The sequence below is a fragment of the Madurella fahalii genome (assembly GCF_045866475.1).
Source record: "Madurella fahalii IFM 68171 DNA, scaffold_1, whole genome shotgun sequence".
In the NCBI taxonomy this organism is placed as follows: domain Eukaryota; kingdom Fungi; phylum Ascomycota; class Sordariomycetes; order Sordariales; genus Madurella; species Madurella fahalii.
Genome location: NW_027263971.1, coordinates 4774345 through 4790483, shown reverse-complemented (window position 1 = coordinate 4790483; position 16139 = coordinate 4774345). Strand labels below are relative to the sequence as shown.

General features: G+C 53.5%; 5 protein-coding genes across 5 annotated transcripts; 3 read left to right on the top strand and 2 right to left on the bottom strand.

Moving 5' to 3' along the window:
• Window positions 1–53: 53 nt before the first annotated feature.
• MFIFM68171_01475 (Heterokaryon incompatibility protein-domain-containing protein) lies at window positions 54–2024 on the bottom strand (the record flags this gene model as incomplete). Its single annotated transcript, XM_071056897.1, has 3 exons — window positions 54–1317; window positions 1365–1419; window positions 1502–2024. The coding sequence occupies 3 exons, from the start codon at window positions 2022–2024 to the stop codon at window positions 54–56; spliced, it is 1842 nt and encodes a 613-aa protein (XP_070912998.1).
• Window positions 2025–3344: 1320 nt separating this feature from the next.
• On the bottom strand, window positions 3345–5155 carry MFIFM68171_01474 (uncharacterized protein; the record flags this gene model as incomplete). The annotated part of the gene is made up of 5 exons (XM_071056896.1): window positions 3345–3659; window positions 3720–3776; window positions 3895–4756; window positions 4808–4875; window positions 4934–5155. The coding sequence occupies 5 exons, from the start codon at window positions 5153–5155 to the stop codon at window positions 3345–3347; spliced, it is 1524 nt and encodes a 507-aa protein (XP_070912997.1).
• Window positions 5156–5782: 627 nt separating this feature from the next.
• On the top strand, window positions 5783–6327 carry MFIFM68171_01473 (uncharacterized protein; the record flags this gene model as incomplete). Its single annotated transcript, XM_071056895.1, has 2 exons — window positions 5783–5905; window positions 6103–6327. 2 exons carry the CDS (start codon window positions 5783–5785, stop codon window positions 6325–6327), a joined length of 348 nt encoding a protein of 115 aa, XP_070912996.1.
• Window positions 6328–10148: 3821 nt separating this feature from the next.
• Window positions 10149–11300, top strand: MFIFM68171_01472 (rRNA-processing protein utp23; the record flags this gene model as incomplete). The annotated part of the gene is made up of 5 exons (XM_071056894.1): window positions 10149–10337; window positions 10404–10616; window positions 10680–10739; window positions 10799–10857; window positions 10916–11300. 5 exons carry the CDS (start codon window positions 10149–10151, stop codon window positions 11298–11300), a joined length of 906 nt encoding a protein of 301 aa, XP_070912995.1.
• Window positions 11301–11714: 414 nt separating this feature from the next.
• On the top strand, window positions 11715–15486 carry MFIFM68171_01471 (DUF726-domain-containing protein; the record flags this gene model as incomplete). The annotated part of the gene is made up of 2 exons (XM_071056893.1): window positions 11715–13925; window positions 14002–15486. The coding sequence occupies 2 exons, from the start codon at window positions 11715–11717 to the stop codon at window positions 15484–15486; spliced, it is 3696 nt and encodes a 1231-aa protein (XP_070912994.1).
• Window positions 15487–16139: the final 653 nt, after the last annotated feature.

The window sequence follows — 16139 nt, the reverse complement described above, 5'->3', positions numbered from 1 at the left end:
ATTATCATGTTTCTCGGTAATATCCACCGCCTGACGGATTCGCAGCAGACGGCCTATTCTAGCTCAAACACTTTTGCTTCATCCTCACGCCACCAAATATTCTCTCCGTACATCCAGTCCTCTAGGTATGACTGCCCCAGAACCCGGAAACGTCCAGCTGAGGACTCTCGAAGTATGATGGGGGTTCTGGAGCCGTGAATAACGCAGACTAGATCGCCGGGCCGTGAAAGGGGCGGCGACAGCCCAAGAAGTTTTCTATGCCGCGTGGCGTAAAACGCGCGGACAGACTTTCGGTTAGTTTTGCTCGTAAACCGTCGCAGCAGAGCATCTCCAAGCGCCACCGAGCTCTCAAACCCGGCAGATCCGCCACCGCCGTAGTCGTGCCTTCCTGGGTTAGCTTCGTGCACTCTCAGGATTCCCAGGGCTGACTCAAGTTGCTCGTCCCACTGCCCGTCGGTATCGTCAAGCTCTCGATCGTAGCAGAGTAAAACTTTGACTGCCCGATGGTACAGTGCAGCCTCGGGCACGGCTTCCAGCAGGGTGTCCTGCCCGGCGTATAGGTGTAACGCCATCTCGAAAATCCGGTGGCGGCCCAGGCATTTCATCAGCGTGAAGGGGTCTCCGGTTCTCGGAAACTCATGCCCCGTCGATAAAACATCGAGCACATCGACTACGTTGCCACGGACTCGCAATACCCGACCACAGTCCTCCGGCGGGGTCGGACTATACTCGTAATCGCCGCTGGCGCGAAAGCTTGAACCAGCGCTTCCGGCCAACCCGCTCATTGTGCTTGGCATGCGCCAGTCGATAGCCCATGAGGGTACATGCGAGGTTTCGCAGCCAGGCCCGATCGGCGGATACCGTGTGTAAGCAAATATATCTAGGCGCTTACTGGCTGCTGCAAGCGCGGCCGAGGTCTTGATGAAGACGTCCTCGACCGTTAATGCATAGTCAGCCTCAAGATTTCGTTGTTCCCCTTGGAGGGACAAGTATGCGTAGACGCGATCCCGGGGGTCCGTGCAGTCCATGGTTGGACTCAGACGTCCTAGCAGCTGGAGGAAGTCGTGCTGCGTCTGTGCCTTCTTGCTGATCCAACTTTTTCTGCAGTATTGGATGTGACGGATTGCGGCAGCGGCCATCGTCTTAAGCACCGACGCTCCGGACAGGGTCCCTTGGGCCTTCTTGGTGACCGATGCGAGACCAAGGATTGTTAAATCCATTGATTCCCATCGAAACACGTCCTTGGATACGCGGACTGTACAGTCCACTGCGAGGGCAACTTCCTGGATAACCCAAGCTCGCGTGAACCAGGTTGGCCTGTTAGACGGCACGTGGATGCTTAGCAGAGAACGATGAGTTCTTACCAGGCACGGTTCATCAAATTGAGGAGCCCGGGTTCGGTTCGATCCGTCGCGAGCTCTTATTCGCGTAAGCAGGCGGCCGTGTAAATTACCTTACTTACACTCCAGTAGAGGGGAGTGTGTCGCCACACGTTACTCACCAAACCGTGCTTCAATGGTCTCAACGATACTCGGTAAGGCCAGGTGAAGAGGATCGTTTCTGGTAATACCCAGCCGATCGATGTTTCGGATCAGATCAAGTGCTGCCGTCTCGCTATCGCCGGCTTCCCCAAGCCACACCAAAGTCCTACGGCTCTCACGGTATATTGACGCCATCAGCGCAACCTGGCTATTGCGCTCAGGGATGTCCTCCTGGTTGATGCATATTTGATCGGCCCAATATGCCGCTGCATGGTCCTTCTCAAACTCGTCTTCGTGGAGGCGCTTTAGAAAGTTGTTCAAATTCGGCGTGATCATGAGTATCTGGTTTCCGACTTTGATAGGCACCTTGTCGCTCATATTTCCCCATGTGTATGATAGCGCTTCAAAGCCGTCATTGTCGTACAAGTGCGTTTCGATGAGCTGAATAGAAAGGGGATCGCCCTCGACGGTCAATGAGGGACCAAATCTAATCAGGCGAATACTGGAATCGCTTTCCAGTGGTGAGTACTGGTAGCGGCTCATCGTCAACCGTAAAAGTTGCTCAGCTTTGATATCGAGTATCTTTGAAACCAGGTTGTGAGTAGGTATTGTAGGACGTTGGCCGGCGCGGGTCGCCCGTGCGGCAGGTCATATATATCTGAGGCGGCCAATTGGAGAATGGCCAATGGAATTAGGTCCACACACTCAGACACTGCACTCTGGATTGGCTGTATTCATTGCAACTGTGTGGTTGTGTTTACGTAAGGTACAATACTTTCTGCAATTCAGCAGGGTACCTTACCTTATATCAATTGTGTTCACTATTTAAGACAGTTAATTCACCCAAGTACTTGATGTATGACGGGATGTGGAAGACAGGGAAGCTATAAGCAACCGGAGATGAGCAGAAACCCCAGATAGTGACGTGGGGGTATGAAATCAACGGCGCAGCGCCTCGACGCCGGCATCCTGATCATAACGCAAGGGCTCAAGCTCCCTGCTTGGTTTGGTTTGGGTTATTATGTCCTGCTCTCTCCCCTACAGTGCGGCCACGCGGTTGGTCCGGAGTCTCGAACTCCCATGCATATCCCGCAATGCAGTGGCGCAATTCGCGTCCAAGAGCGTAAGCAGTGAATCTAAGTTCACGAAATGACAAAGGGGTTAGTAGCTGCGGGTATTAGTAAATGGGGTTTTACATCGGGCCATATAGTAGTTCTCAGGTGGCTGGCAAAAGCATCTCGATTACGCAAGATTGTGGCTATTTCAAACATCGAATTAAACGCTCAGTCAGGTACCTAGGTATGGTACTTGATCCCCGAATTCATCGTATCGATCCCGAGCCCCGCGCACTCCTTCTCCCGGATTTCAACCAGGCTCTGCGCATCCCCGGCCCAGGTCAACGCCAATACCAATCATAATGCCATTGTCCCACCATGAAAGGCTGATTGTGTCAGAGACTCATCTCCTTCGCACCCTTTACCTAGCATAGGTAGCTACACAGTACTCTTAGGGCTCTCCCCTGCTGCGGGAGCCTTTCTCACAGTGGTAAATATACGACGGAGGAACGGCCCAGTCGCTTTTTCTGTGCTCTCCAGGACGTTGCTGACGGCAAACAATGCGCTAGTGGTAGTAGTGGCCGTATCCTGATTATTACCTCGAGGATCCTCATGTGGAGATGGCGTCTCAGCTGACGGGGGGTCGGTTGAGTAGTTCCTCGAAAGTTCCAATGATCCGTCCAAGAGCCCACCAGCCTCGGGCACGCCTTGGTTTGAGGCTCTGTACAATATCACAGCGTGGTCAGCTTCCGATCTCAGAGCGGCCATCTAGACAACAAGGGGGGGTTGCGAGAAACACAATATCTACTCACAGGTGAGGTTGGATGAGGTGCCACACTGGGTATAAGATCCAGTGCGGTAGCTGAGATCCATTCCCTGACGGATTGTGAGAAATATCCGTCCCGGCGCCGGCAACTCGCCACCATCCCTCTATGGTCACAAAAGTGAGGCCGATAGAGAATGCCAAATAGATCCAGAAATAACCCGAGAACACAGGGGCGTGTGCTTCGGTGCTGCCATCCTGAGGTGCCGGGTCAGCGGAAGGGTCAGCTGCGGGTACTGGTTGATATCTCCAATCCTTCCAGTCGTTCTGGAAGTTGAAGATAGGCATGGCAAATATTGTCTGGATAGAAGAACGGGGCGGGTTAGAAGCTGTATTACGCGTGAAGCGCTAGACTCTTACCGCTACAGAAGTCATGGGTAAATACAGCATGGCGAGAAATGCGATCAGGGTGCCAGTCTTTGCTGTTTTAGCGCTATCGGCAGCATCCCGTCGAGTCAGTTCAGCCATTATCTCCATAACGCAGTTAGCTGCAGTTCTGCAAGTGCGGTCTGAGCGGGGTCTGGGTCGTATTTACCGTGGTCGACATGGAGGACATGTCTTGCACTGAGATGCGGGTCACAGCGATGAGAGCGTCGAGCTGGAGAAAGATATCTTGAAATCGCATCTTTATCTTCTGCTCGACGTAGCTCCTGATATGCTCGTGATCACTGTTTTCGTCGCCGCCATTGGTTGCGTTTCCACGTTTCGTACTGCCGTTTTTCGTGCTGCCCCCTTCTCCCGGGTCATGGCCGTTGTCGTTTTCTTCATGACTCCGGCAGTAAGTTTCCAGTGCCTTTCTCAGGTTGTCTTTCGTAGATTTGACTGCCTCTTCTAACCATAAACTGTCGGACCTGATGGCCTCAACCTGCATAGCATACTCCGTTCCTTTTCTACCGGTAACGAATAGCATATCTCGAGACTTTCTAATCATTTGGATGCATCCGTCTCGCATATCCTCAACAGGATTTGTCAAAAGATCCGACATGAGCTCGGCCGACAGGCCAAGCATGAGGAGGGGGTGCCCGATGGCTTCCTCTGCGTTGCCGAGCAGGTTCTCGATCTTGTCTACCTGCTGTGGAGTGGCGCCTAGGATGACGGCCAGGGTTAAATTCGCATCTTTAAAGTGTGTCGCCGATAACGCAAAATTTTGCCCCGAGGGAACCGAAGTGTTTACCGTACACATTTGCAGCGTGTCGGACGTCTCTCCGTAAGGATCTTCCGCGGAAAGGTGATAGGATGCGATGGTGATCGATGTGAGTTTCTGTCTGATGGCTTTGACTAGCAAGTTGTACAAGCAGAACTTCGTGACGATTTCTTGCCACTGTTCTCTTGTTATAGGCAGGTCCGAAAGTTCCGACGGAATGGTCGGGAAGACATCATTGGCGCGAGGACAGAAGCTGTGTCGTATTTCAGTGACAGTGGACGAATCTGGCATAAGGAGAGCTTACAAGATACAAAGGCCGGAAGGGAGCCGTGACTTCGCGCCGTCAGGTTTATACTTGAATAGAGGTGAGTCCTAACTCCAGTCAACTCTGGCTAGTGCAATCGTACGTGTCGTAGATGATGCTGCTTACCATGAATCGTTTCCAGAAGTCTTCATAGACTTGTTCCGAGGAGCGGTTCTCGGGGGGGGTTTCTTTGGGGGAAGAGTCAAATCTTTCGATTCCACTGTCCGAATCGTCGAGTCCTGGGTTGAACTTTTGGATGACGGTTAGTGGTAGATCGGTCTCAACGCCATATTCGAACTCATCGAGGCCTTCCGCGGCAAGGAACGTTTCGCGTGGAGACCAGTCCATGGTGCCGCATGGAGCGTGTACTCCGCGCTGGAAATCAGGTCTGAGAGGATGGAAAATGAAAGGGGTTGGTCTTCTCGGTCCATGACTCTGGTCTGGCTGGACGAGGGAGGGGTAATCCAGTGCTGTCCAGCCCCGACAGCATCCAGGACCGCCCCGGTGTCTTACTTGATAACATCATTGGTGTTGGGCGTGAGCGGCTTGCACGCTTTGCAGGATAACCCGCAGATGGTGTGGTCAGAGGAGACCGCCCACCTTTGTGGCTTGCCGTGGCGCCAAAGTCCCACGGCCTCTATTGGGCCAACCCCCAGAAACCCACAACAACTGCATCTGCGTGCCAGCATTGGAGGATTCGCAAGAGACCGGCCACTTCATTGTCACGTGGATTGCTCCACGCGCAGATGTCGCCCGACGTGATTTCCAGACATTCAGTAACAAACCACATCTAAGACATGACCACGGCGCAACCGGCCAGCGCATCGCTCGTGTGAAGGGCGAGAAAATACCTTATATACGTCAGCACTTACGGGGGGCTAACACCGACCCTCTCACTTTCTATAACCATTTTATTTCGGTGAACTGATTCAAGCACCTGCAATCCCTGTGATGTTCAATCACCGACCGCTCTCTATGTTCGGAAAACCCACCCCTAAAGGCTGGTTCGAGGTGGAAGTTCGGCCAAACTACAACAACCCTAGGAAACTTAAGAAGATCCTAGATGGAATCTTCAAGCCCAACGAGTACAGAATACAGGTCCGTCTGTTAGGTTCCATTCCCATTAGCCCCCGCCGAAGGGACATCGGCTAATTGGACTGTCATGTCGCATTTTGTAGGCCTACCGAGATCGATGGATCATCATGACATCGCGGAAACTCACCGAAGTACCCATGCCGCGTGTTCCTTACCTCGATGCTTACCCTTTTACCTTTATCGCCATCTAACGTTACTAGGCCCAGATCAGCGAGATCAACAAGCCTCGAGACGAGGCAATCGCCACCCCTAAGGCCAGTTCCAAAAATAGATTGAGGACATTCGCCAACATGCTCAGCGGTATGGGAATCGCAAGGTACAGCGCGAAGCGGGGAGCGAAAGCGAAGGAGGCAAATGCATCCGAAGAGCTAAAGGACCAGAATAAGGCAAAGGATGCCGTCAACAAGACGGATACCGGCAATTAGCGGGGAAATACGTAGCTGTCGTTGGCAGTAACCTTGTCGGGGATGGCCCCCAGTTGATACGTACGGCATCCTGACCCGTGACTGAAATACAATTTTGCGCAACGGGCGAGAGTCTGTCGATGTGGCATCTTTCTACGACACAATATTCTGAAGGGGACAAGGGCTGGATATGTCAAATTACCGAAGGCGTGAGAGTTTGGCCGGTGAGATGGAACACGTAGACATATTATTAATGGCAAAGGGCATTGGGGTGGAACCCTTGATACGCAAGGTCGGAGGGTCTATAGTATATAAAGGTACTAATCTTCTTCTGTTTACTGCTATATCCTCCGCCTGCGTTTCAGCCCTAGAGCCCCCCAGTTGGCCCACCGAGGCGACTTCTGTCAACGGCTCCTCCAGTCTCCCATTTTTCTCTCCTCGATTATTTACATTCTCCTCTCTACATCTTATTCGCTTCATTTGTTGTCTCGCACCTAAGTGGGTCTTAATCGAGTCCTCCGGTTTTACCACATATCATCTTCTGTTATGTTAAGACGGACCCAGGTGCCCGTACCCTGGCGGCGTACCGCACACCGTTATATTACTCTCCCTTGATCACACGTTACTCACACTTACTCACCGTTGCTCACTCTAAACCAGCGCTCTCGGCGAGAGCCGGGCCGTAGGAAGTTAGGAATTGCTCAGCTTCAACTCTAGCCGAGAAGGCTCAAAATTGGTCGTAACAAGAACCAAAAATACTTCCGGCTCCGTCCTCGGAAATGTGCAGCACTGTCTTGTATTCTATATCTCTTCTCCTTCCTATCCCCCCTGACCACTACAAACGTAAACAAGCTATCCCTTGTCCCGTAAGATCCATATCCTCATTTGTTGATAGACTGCTTGGAAACGCCGACGTAATCCTTGTGTAATGGCTTGTGCAGGCGACGCTGTATAAAGATGTCCAAGGCTGGTGCGACTAGTAGGTACCATTCGCCTTAGAAGGCGGCTTTCTACGACTGCGTGTAGCCTTGCGAGGAAAACATATGTAGGAAAGGATCAATACTAGGGCCATAGATCCGGCAAATGTTTAGTATAATTGTTATTGCACGCCACTAAAGTCAGAACGAAGTTGGCGCTCTAGGTAAATGAAGCTTCGCTTCGAAAAGTAACTAGGTAGTGCCAAGTACGGCGTTGAAGTTCTCCGAGTCCAATCCTACAGATGACCGCACACACACAAAAGTATCGACTACCTTAGGTAAGGTACATTGATTAATGCTTTGGCAGGTTAACACTTATCTTGGACGTAGGCAAAGCGGCTCTAAGTGTAACGTACGTGATAAGCGAGTCGTACAGACAAGCGAGTCGTACACTCTAACAGGTTTTAGCGGGGTTGCACGCAAAAATACGCTAAGAAATTGCTAAGGTCGGCTAACAATTTCTTACCGTATTTTTGCCTGCAGCTTCACCAAAACTAGTTGGAGTGTACGTCTCGCTTGTCTGTACGACTCGCTTATCACGCACGTTAACTACTTAGTACTCATCTGCCCGCAATGGTTTTATACCGTATATGGCGGGGCCTCTTGAATGTAAAACGCGTAATAAAACTTGGCAAACGAGAATAGAAGCCCGACGCGACGTGTGTTTTATGTTGGATTGGAGGCGAGTGAAAAAGATGGGACTAAGATTACCGAAGTACTGATGTACGCCTTGATTTTTAGCTACTTCGTTTTACCTAGGTAGGTAGCTATTAATACCTCAGGTACATTTCACCAGCTAGGGCGCCTCCGCAACACACGAATGGTGACGTTAGCTGGTCATTATCTGTTAGAGCCTTGTGGCTTACCAGCCCGGAGGGAAAACTGGTAGGCGGCGGTATGTTCTACGACTTGGGGTCGCTGGGCTCGCATTGATATAGGAGGTGCAATCGGTTTCGTATGATTGGTTCATCTAAAAAATCAAGGATAGAACGCGCCTGTAGATAGCTAGCATTTTGCCGACACATTGTAAGAGGGAAAAGCGCTTGTGCACGTAGGCAGCAACTAAGACTACCAGTGTTGGCTGCGTTTTGAAGAACCGGGTTGGCAGCCGGGTTGCCGGCCTAGATGGACGGGCATCGTGTAATTATCGGATCAATCCGACATAGGCGGTGCGCCGGAGACGGAGCTAGTGGAGCTCATCATCAGGCTCCCGCTGATCTAAAGTCAGTCCAAGTGATCCATGGAAAGGATGGTCCCCCGGGCATTTGTGATCCATGAGCCGGAGTATATACGGACGTATCGGGCTTGATAGATTGTTCTGCAGTACGCAATAAGCAAGTTGTAAGCATAATCACTTGTTGAAATAGTTGACAGTTGTTTGCCGCTCGGGGTCCCCCAGTCCAAGAATATGATCAACGTCATCGTCATGTTAAAAATGATAATGACTAGACTTGAGATCAAAATGCTCATGATGTTGAAGCCCTTGAGTGTCCGGCTAGTTTTGGTTAGGCCTGCAAGATAGTCCGGTGTACTGCATCCTTACCGCGGAGAATATCGCATTCCCTCAGTTTGACGGAGCCGCTTATGAGATGACGAGGGCGGAGCCATTATAGACAATCAAGACCGTCCATCAAGCCATAAGTCGTGGGGAAGAAGGTTGCTTCGGTAGGCACTGATCTGAATGATGTGACACGCCGCTTTAATTAAAGCGCTGCGAGCTGGTCGGTATTCTTGCTCTCATGCACGAAACAACTAGCTGAACTCGCCGCAGCCCCCTCATGTTGAGAAACTCCAATCTGGAAGCTCGTTACAGTCGCTGTAGTAAATGCAGCTCTCATGGCAGCGTATGATCTGCACCAACCGCTCGGTCGTTCGAATCTCCTACTTTCTGTTTTACCCAGGCTATCAAATGCGAGCCGTAGGCAGTTTGTGGATAAGCAATATATGCCACGGCAGTCTTTGCCAAAGGCTTGCAGGCTTGTTATTTTATAGCATGGCTGTGAAGCTCCCATGTGCGTGGGTTAGGAAGGCCATGGTGTGAGTGGGAACAACGACGGAGGTTCTGGGATGTCTCTTTTATGTGCAAGTTTAGTTCCTTGTGTTTGCATCTGTTGTATGTGCGTCCCCTATAGGCTTGGCTTGGCCTAGCGGATATCCGAAGCTTCTATGAGGTAAAATATAGCTAGGTTATACTCATTTTCGTCAGCTAGCCCGGAATGTCCAAGACGTCCTAGAATTGCTTTCAGTCGACAAGAACCTTAGAAACGCGTTTTCGGCCGTTTTGCGTAGTATTTGAGTCTGGCCTATCAAAAAGGGAGGAGGGGAAGAGCCAAAGAGTGGGGCTGACATGGCGTTGCACATCAGGTACTTTTAGCGGGTGTCGGTGGATGAACGGCGTTGTCTCGCTTGCTTAGCGCTGATGGTTCCCTAGGTCCGCAGTGGCATTGCATGCGGGATTGGAATATATTTAGGGAAAATCAGCGCGTAATGTGTCTTCATAGTGCTTGCATTGCAGTTTATCGCACCGTTCTTAGCTGGTATCTTTCTAAGGTACCTGAGGGGAGTCCGGTTCAGTCGTGGATAACGGGTTCAGAACCCGCATTGCTTGCGGGGTCCTGCGGCTGCTAGAAAGCTTGGCTTCGGTGCAGGTGGGGCCATAGCCGCCTGGAAATTTTTTTGGCCTTCAACTCTAGCAAGCAAGCGACCAGGGAAGTCGACCATCTCACAACGCGTCATCACAATTCATTCCCACTTTATGTGTCCAAACCCTGCGCCATAAAGACAAGAGTGTCGCGCTGCACTGGCCTCCATTTCCCCCGACATTTACAGTAACGTCCAGGCCCGCAGAGGGCACGGCCTCTCACCATGGGCAAACGAACGAAGCAGTACAAGAAGCTGATGCGAGCTTTTCAGCTGCTTGGTTTCCGCGAGCCGTATCAGCTGCTTATGACAAGCGACATCATTATGGATACTCTCAAGCTCGATTTGATTGGCTTGTTTGAGAAGGCTCTCTCGACCAAAAATCTAAAACCCATGATCACACAGTGCTGCATTGTAAGCCACGGCCTTGCAAAATACCGTCTTCTCGGAAGGCTGAAGTGCTGACAACGCAACGCGTAGCGATCGTTGTATGCGAAGAACACGGGCCCGAACAGGGATTCCACCGTTGCCGCTGCCATCGACAGAGCAAAGACGTTCGAAAGGAGAAGGTGTGGCCATCTCATGGATGAGGATCCCCTTACTGAGCGGGAGTGCATGCTGTCTGTTGTGGACCCCAAGGGCAAGGGCGAGAACAAGTTTAGATATGTGGTCGCCACTCAGGATGAGTGGCTGGTACGTCACTCCTGGTGTTTTTTCTCCCATGAGAGTCTCCGACTAACCTTTGAGCTACAACAGAGGGAGAGATTACGGTTGGTGGTTCCTACGCCGCTGATGTATGTCAAGCGTAGCGTATTGGTAGGTTGTGGCGTGTCATACGTGATTGCGCGCACCACCTTGCTAACGGGCTGGCGCAGATTCTTGAGCCCATGTCTTCGTCATCGGCACAGGCCAGGGAGCGGGAAGAGCGTGCCAAGTAAGTCGACCACTCACCGAGGTTGTTTTGGTCCTAACGATACTGATTGGGAACACAGATTTATGGACGGCATAATCAGACGGCCCCAGAAGAGGAAAAGGGAGGAGGACGGTTCTGGCGAGGACGATTCCGGCAAGGAAGAGGAAGGCGGGGATAGTGGCAAGGCCGGCCAGGCTGGGAGGACCGGGGAGCAAGACAAGCCCAAGAAAAAGAAGAAACGGTACGGCCCAAAGGCGCCGAATCCGCTTTCAATCAAGAAGCCCAAGAAGGATGCCGCGACAGGCCAAAAGGCAAAGAAAGCTGCAGCTCCTCCGACGGATGCTCCGACAGAGGTCAAGGCAAAGAGGAAGCGACGCAAGAAAACTAAAGAGGCTCTGGGAGCCGCAGGCGGACACGAGGCAGGGAAGGACGAGATATCAGCCGTCGGTGTTTCTGAGGCTTGATATGACACGAATGCAATTATCGGCCAACTGCCGTTTGGACAAAGTTGCCAAATGCTTATTCCGGCATGCATGGCAGGCTGGGCAGCAATCTATGCTGCCGGGATTTTGAGCTGCTCGCATTCCAGAAGCCTGGAACCAGGGTTGCGTGCCGAGCTTATCTTATCGGGGGGGTTGCTTTCAGAGTGGCCCCCCCCTGTCATAACGTCGTAGCAGCCTGTTTGATAAGCCGTGGGCACTAAAACAGGGGCAGCTCCAAAGCCAAGTCTGGTTGGGTTGGACTCTGTGAAACAAAGTTACCAAATCTGACATGCCCATTGTTGCCAGCCCCTAATCGTCTGACACCACCATTCCCCGACGTTTCTCACGGCCCAGCGGCCACGACGCGCATTATCCCCTCGTTAGAAGCAAACAGTCATGCCGGGCGTTGACGGGGGGTCGGCTGGCAGTGACCAGAGCGGCCCATCCCCTACAGCGACGAAAGATGGGTCGCCCGCCCCGAAGCCCGCCGCGATCCCGAAGCCAGAACCCAAAACCGTCAGCGCCATGGCTATTGAGCTTGACGACTTCGGCCTGCCCATAAGGAGGTACCAGGCAGTTGAGACGGAGCGGGGCAGTACGGATACCGGGGCCGTCGCCGACACACCGGACACGCCCGACACACCCGACGCACCCGGGGCGGTGCACAAGAGCGATTCGAGCGATCGCAGCGACACGGTCCGGAAATCCTCCGTAGACAAGCGGAATGTTGCTGCAGCGGCAGGTACCAAAGGTCTAGATGGGACAAAGGACGGCGCAGAATCAGGCAGCGACGAAGACTTCAGTGACGCCGTCTCCCACAACGCCGGCGAGGCTCCGGCTTCGCCCTCAAGGATACCTGCAGACGCACCTAGTGGTGAAGTTATTGCCGGAAGGAAGTCCGGTGCAATTCCGCCGGGTGAAAAACGGCTCTCGGCTGCCAAAGCGGAAGATGCGGAGCCCCAGACCAACCATGAGCCGGACGGGACGGCAACCAAGGTTGAAGACCAAGCCGTATCCGAAGCTAAGAAAACTCAACCGTCAACCGCCGGGTTGAAGCAAGAGTCCAGCGCTGCCAATGGGGCCGGCGGAACCGGTGTTTCCGAGTATTCCCACCAGCAGTTGACATCTCACGAACCCGAGAAGAAGGATGACGATGACGGTGAATGGCAGGTGATGCCTGCCTATGCGCCATACGACATATACGACGACAACAACAAGTTGATCGCCAGGGAGTACAAAGAAGCTGATGACGAGACGTACGGGTACGCGGGGCTCGGTGGGGCAGGCAAGGGGTATACGAAAGTGCTGGTGGATGACGACGCCGAGTCAGCGACCAGCATGGATGAAAATACCCAGTATCTGTTCAAAGAGACGGGCGGGAGCACAAGCATGATGGACGACGATGCTCAGCGGGACGCTGTGAGCCAGCTTCAGGCCACGAAGGAACTCCTGACTGAGGGCCAGAGGATTGCGTACGTGGGACTTACCAGGCTGGAGCTCTCGGCCATGCTGAACGAGGCCGAATCCCTGAAGCCTACCGCCACCAAGACCAAGAAGCAGGTGGCACTTGCAGCCGAGAACATGAAGATGTGGAGCCAGAAGATGATGATCAGGCTCTACACGCACATGGATATCAGCCCGGCCGAGCAGATCATGATTGAGCAACTGAGCTCGCACGGCGTGATGCCCCAAGACCTTACTCCTGTGCTGATGGCAAACGCGCGGGTGCGGAATCCCATGGCTGCCCAGGCGGAAGCGAGGACGTCCCTCTCGAACTCAAGCTCATCGAGGCCCAGCTCGATCGTGAGTCCGCCGACGGAGCAGGCCGCCGAGTCGCCGCCACCCTACTCGGCCGACGACGACGCCGAGCTCACAGCGCCCGTGCGGACTCCGTCACAAATGCCCACGACGCAGAAGATTGACATTGACATACGGTGGACCGTGTTATGTGACCTGTTTCTGGTGCTCATTGCCGATTCGATTTACGATGCGAGATCCCGCGTTCTGCTAGAGAGGGTCGCTAAGGACCTGGAGATATCGTGGCTCGACATCTGCCGATTTGAAAAGAAGGTGACGGACGCTCTCGAAATGCAGCAGAACGCCGAGAGGGAGAACTGGAACGAGGAAGAGCATATGGAGAACCGCCGCAAGCTTGCGCTCAAGAGGCGCTACGTGATGATGGGCCTTGCTACCGTGGGTGGCGGGTTGGTCATCGGCTTATCCGCTGGTCTGCTTGCCCCTGTCATCGGCGCCGGCCTCGCTGCAGGCTTCACGGCAATCGGTGTTGGCGGCACCACCGGGTTCCTCGCCGGTGCTGGAGGCGCTGCTATCATCACGTCTAGCGCAGCAGCATCGGGTAGTATTATTGGCGTCAGGGCGGCCGACCGAAGGACAGGCGCTGTCAAGACGTTCGAGTACCGGCCGCTCCACAACAACAAGCGCGTAAACCTGATCGTGACTGTGTCCGGGTGGATGACGGGCAAGGTCGATGACGTCCGGCTGCCGTTCAGCACGGTGGACCCGGTCATGGGCGACATCTACTCGGTGCTGTGGGAGCCCGAAATGCTGACGAGCATGGGTGATACCATCAACATCCTTGCGACCGAGGTGAGCCGCACCAGCAGCACCAGCAGCGAAACTAACCTTGAGGCAGTTGGGCATGAGCTAACTACCCGCATGTTAGGCTCTCACACAAGGCCTCCAGCAGCTTCTAGGGAACACGATCCTTGTCACTCTAATGGCGGGCCTCCAACTACCCGTTGTTCTCACCAAGCTTTCTTACCTAATTGATAACCCCTGGGCCGTCTCCCTCGACCGGGCCACCATGGCTGGTTTGATCCTGGCTGACTCGCTCATTGACCGCAACCTGGGTACACGCCCAGTCACACTCGTCGGCTACTCTCTAGGCAGCCGTGTCATCTTCTCGTGCCTCCAGGAGCTCGCCAAGAAGGGCGCCTTTGGCCTGGTGCAGAACGTCTACCTCTTCGGCAGTCCCATTGTTGTCAAGCATGATGAGTATGCGTGCGCCCGCACCGTGGTGTCGGGCCGCTTTGTCAACGGTTACAATCGCAATGACTGGATCCTAGGGTACCTCTTCCGCTTGACCAACGGCGGGATCAGGCGCATCGCCGGCCTTGCCCCCATCGAGAACATTCCTGGTGTGGAGAATATGGATGCGTCCGAATTTGTGGTTGGGCATATGGATTATCGGATGGCCATGCCACGTCTCTTGCGCGAGTGCGGTTGGCTGGTCGAAAGCGACGAGTTTACGGAAATTGAAGATCCCGACCCAGACAACCACCAGGAGAGGCAGCGCGAGCTGATCAACGAGATCGAGGAGGCAAGAAGAGAACTGGAAAAGGAAGGAAAGGGGAGCAAAGGCGGCTTTGGCTTCTTTAGGAAGAAGAAGTCCACACAAAAGGCGGAGTGGGAGGTCTACGAGGAAACCAGCAAGGGCGCCAAGAGTAGCAAGACTGAGGATAAGGAAGGGAATAACCACGGCGTGCTGTTCGACGTCGACGCCATCCGGGATGAGCTTGCCAAGGAGAAGGGGAACAATAATGCAAATCTCGACGAGGAGCTCCTCCAAGTGCGGGAGATCAAGAGCACTCTCCCGCCGATAAAGCTCGACCTGAACTCCTCCGGCCCCGTCATCAGCCCTGCCAGCCCGGGGCGGCCTCTGCCAGCACGAACATCGCGGAATAGCCTCCGCGAGACCCGGAGCGCCGATCCCGTCCCGTCCGGTCGCTCCTCAAACGAGGACAAGCTGTCGTGGTACGAATACCGCGCATCGTCCCGCGGTCCTCCCTCCTCTCGAGCGCGCACGCCCACCTTCCCTTCCAGCAAATCCGAAGGCAGCCCTTACCGCCATCAGTACCTCTACGGCCTTGGCGGCAGCAACGGGATAGATGACGGTGACGACAAAATTCAGATGACCTTTGGCACGGGGTTCGATGATGATGATGATGCCGCCGCCGCCGCCAAGCCGCCGTCGTCTTCGTCCGCGGCGCCGGGAATCGCCATCTCCGCCGCGGCAGCGATCGGCTCTGCGCGGCCCGAGATCAAGTCGGCACAGACCGTGCCTAACATTACGCTCGCGGATCCGTGGGCTGATGACGACGACCCGGACTTTGGAAAGGAGAAGGAGATTTCTATGACGTTTGCTTAAGTGGTGGTGTCGGGATCCTGATTCTCGGGTGGGGTGGGATAGCAACTGCGGGGGGTTTTGTCATGTCGGGAGGAAAGGCATGGCCGGGTAGGGTATGTTTATGATAGATAAGGACTTCCCTTGAGTAGAGAAGATAGGTGGGGGGTGAGGTTATATGCATCCTCGGTAGCGTATTGATGGTTTTGACGAAGGGTATCTTTGTACGCGCTGGTTTGGTTGCCATAGGCATGTTCTGTCCGTTATTAGCGGGTTTGGCTTTCTGCGGTTGGTAGTTTATGCCTTTCGGTTGGACAGGGGAGTTAGCGATGATAGGCTAGCGATGATAGTCTAACAGTAATACATGGGCATGAATCAACAACATTGTAGCACTTCATCTTCTGTTTGCCGTCGATATCTGCAATAAAACGGTGAGATATGATTGAGTATCTATAGTATTAGATACAACGCGTTGTATGCTCCTTGCTCGCACGACTGTACCCGCCACCAGCAGACCTGACCAAGCCCGCCAACCCAATAGAGACCGCCAGCTGGTCCCATTGATCCGTCGCCGCTATGAATTAGCCTACAAGACCTGTCGAGGCTTCTCATCATGATTCGTTTTCCGCAACCATTGAGAGAAGCCGCAACTCAACGACGAATTTCAAACCCCGTCT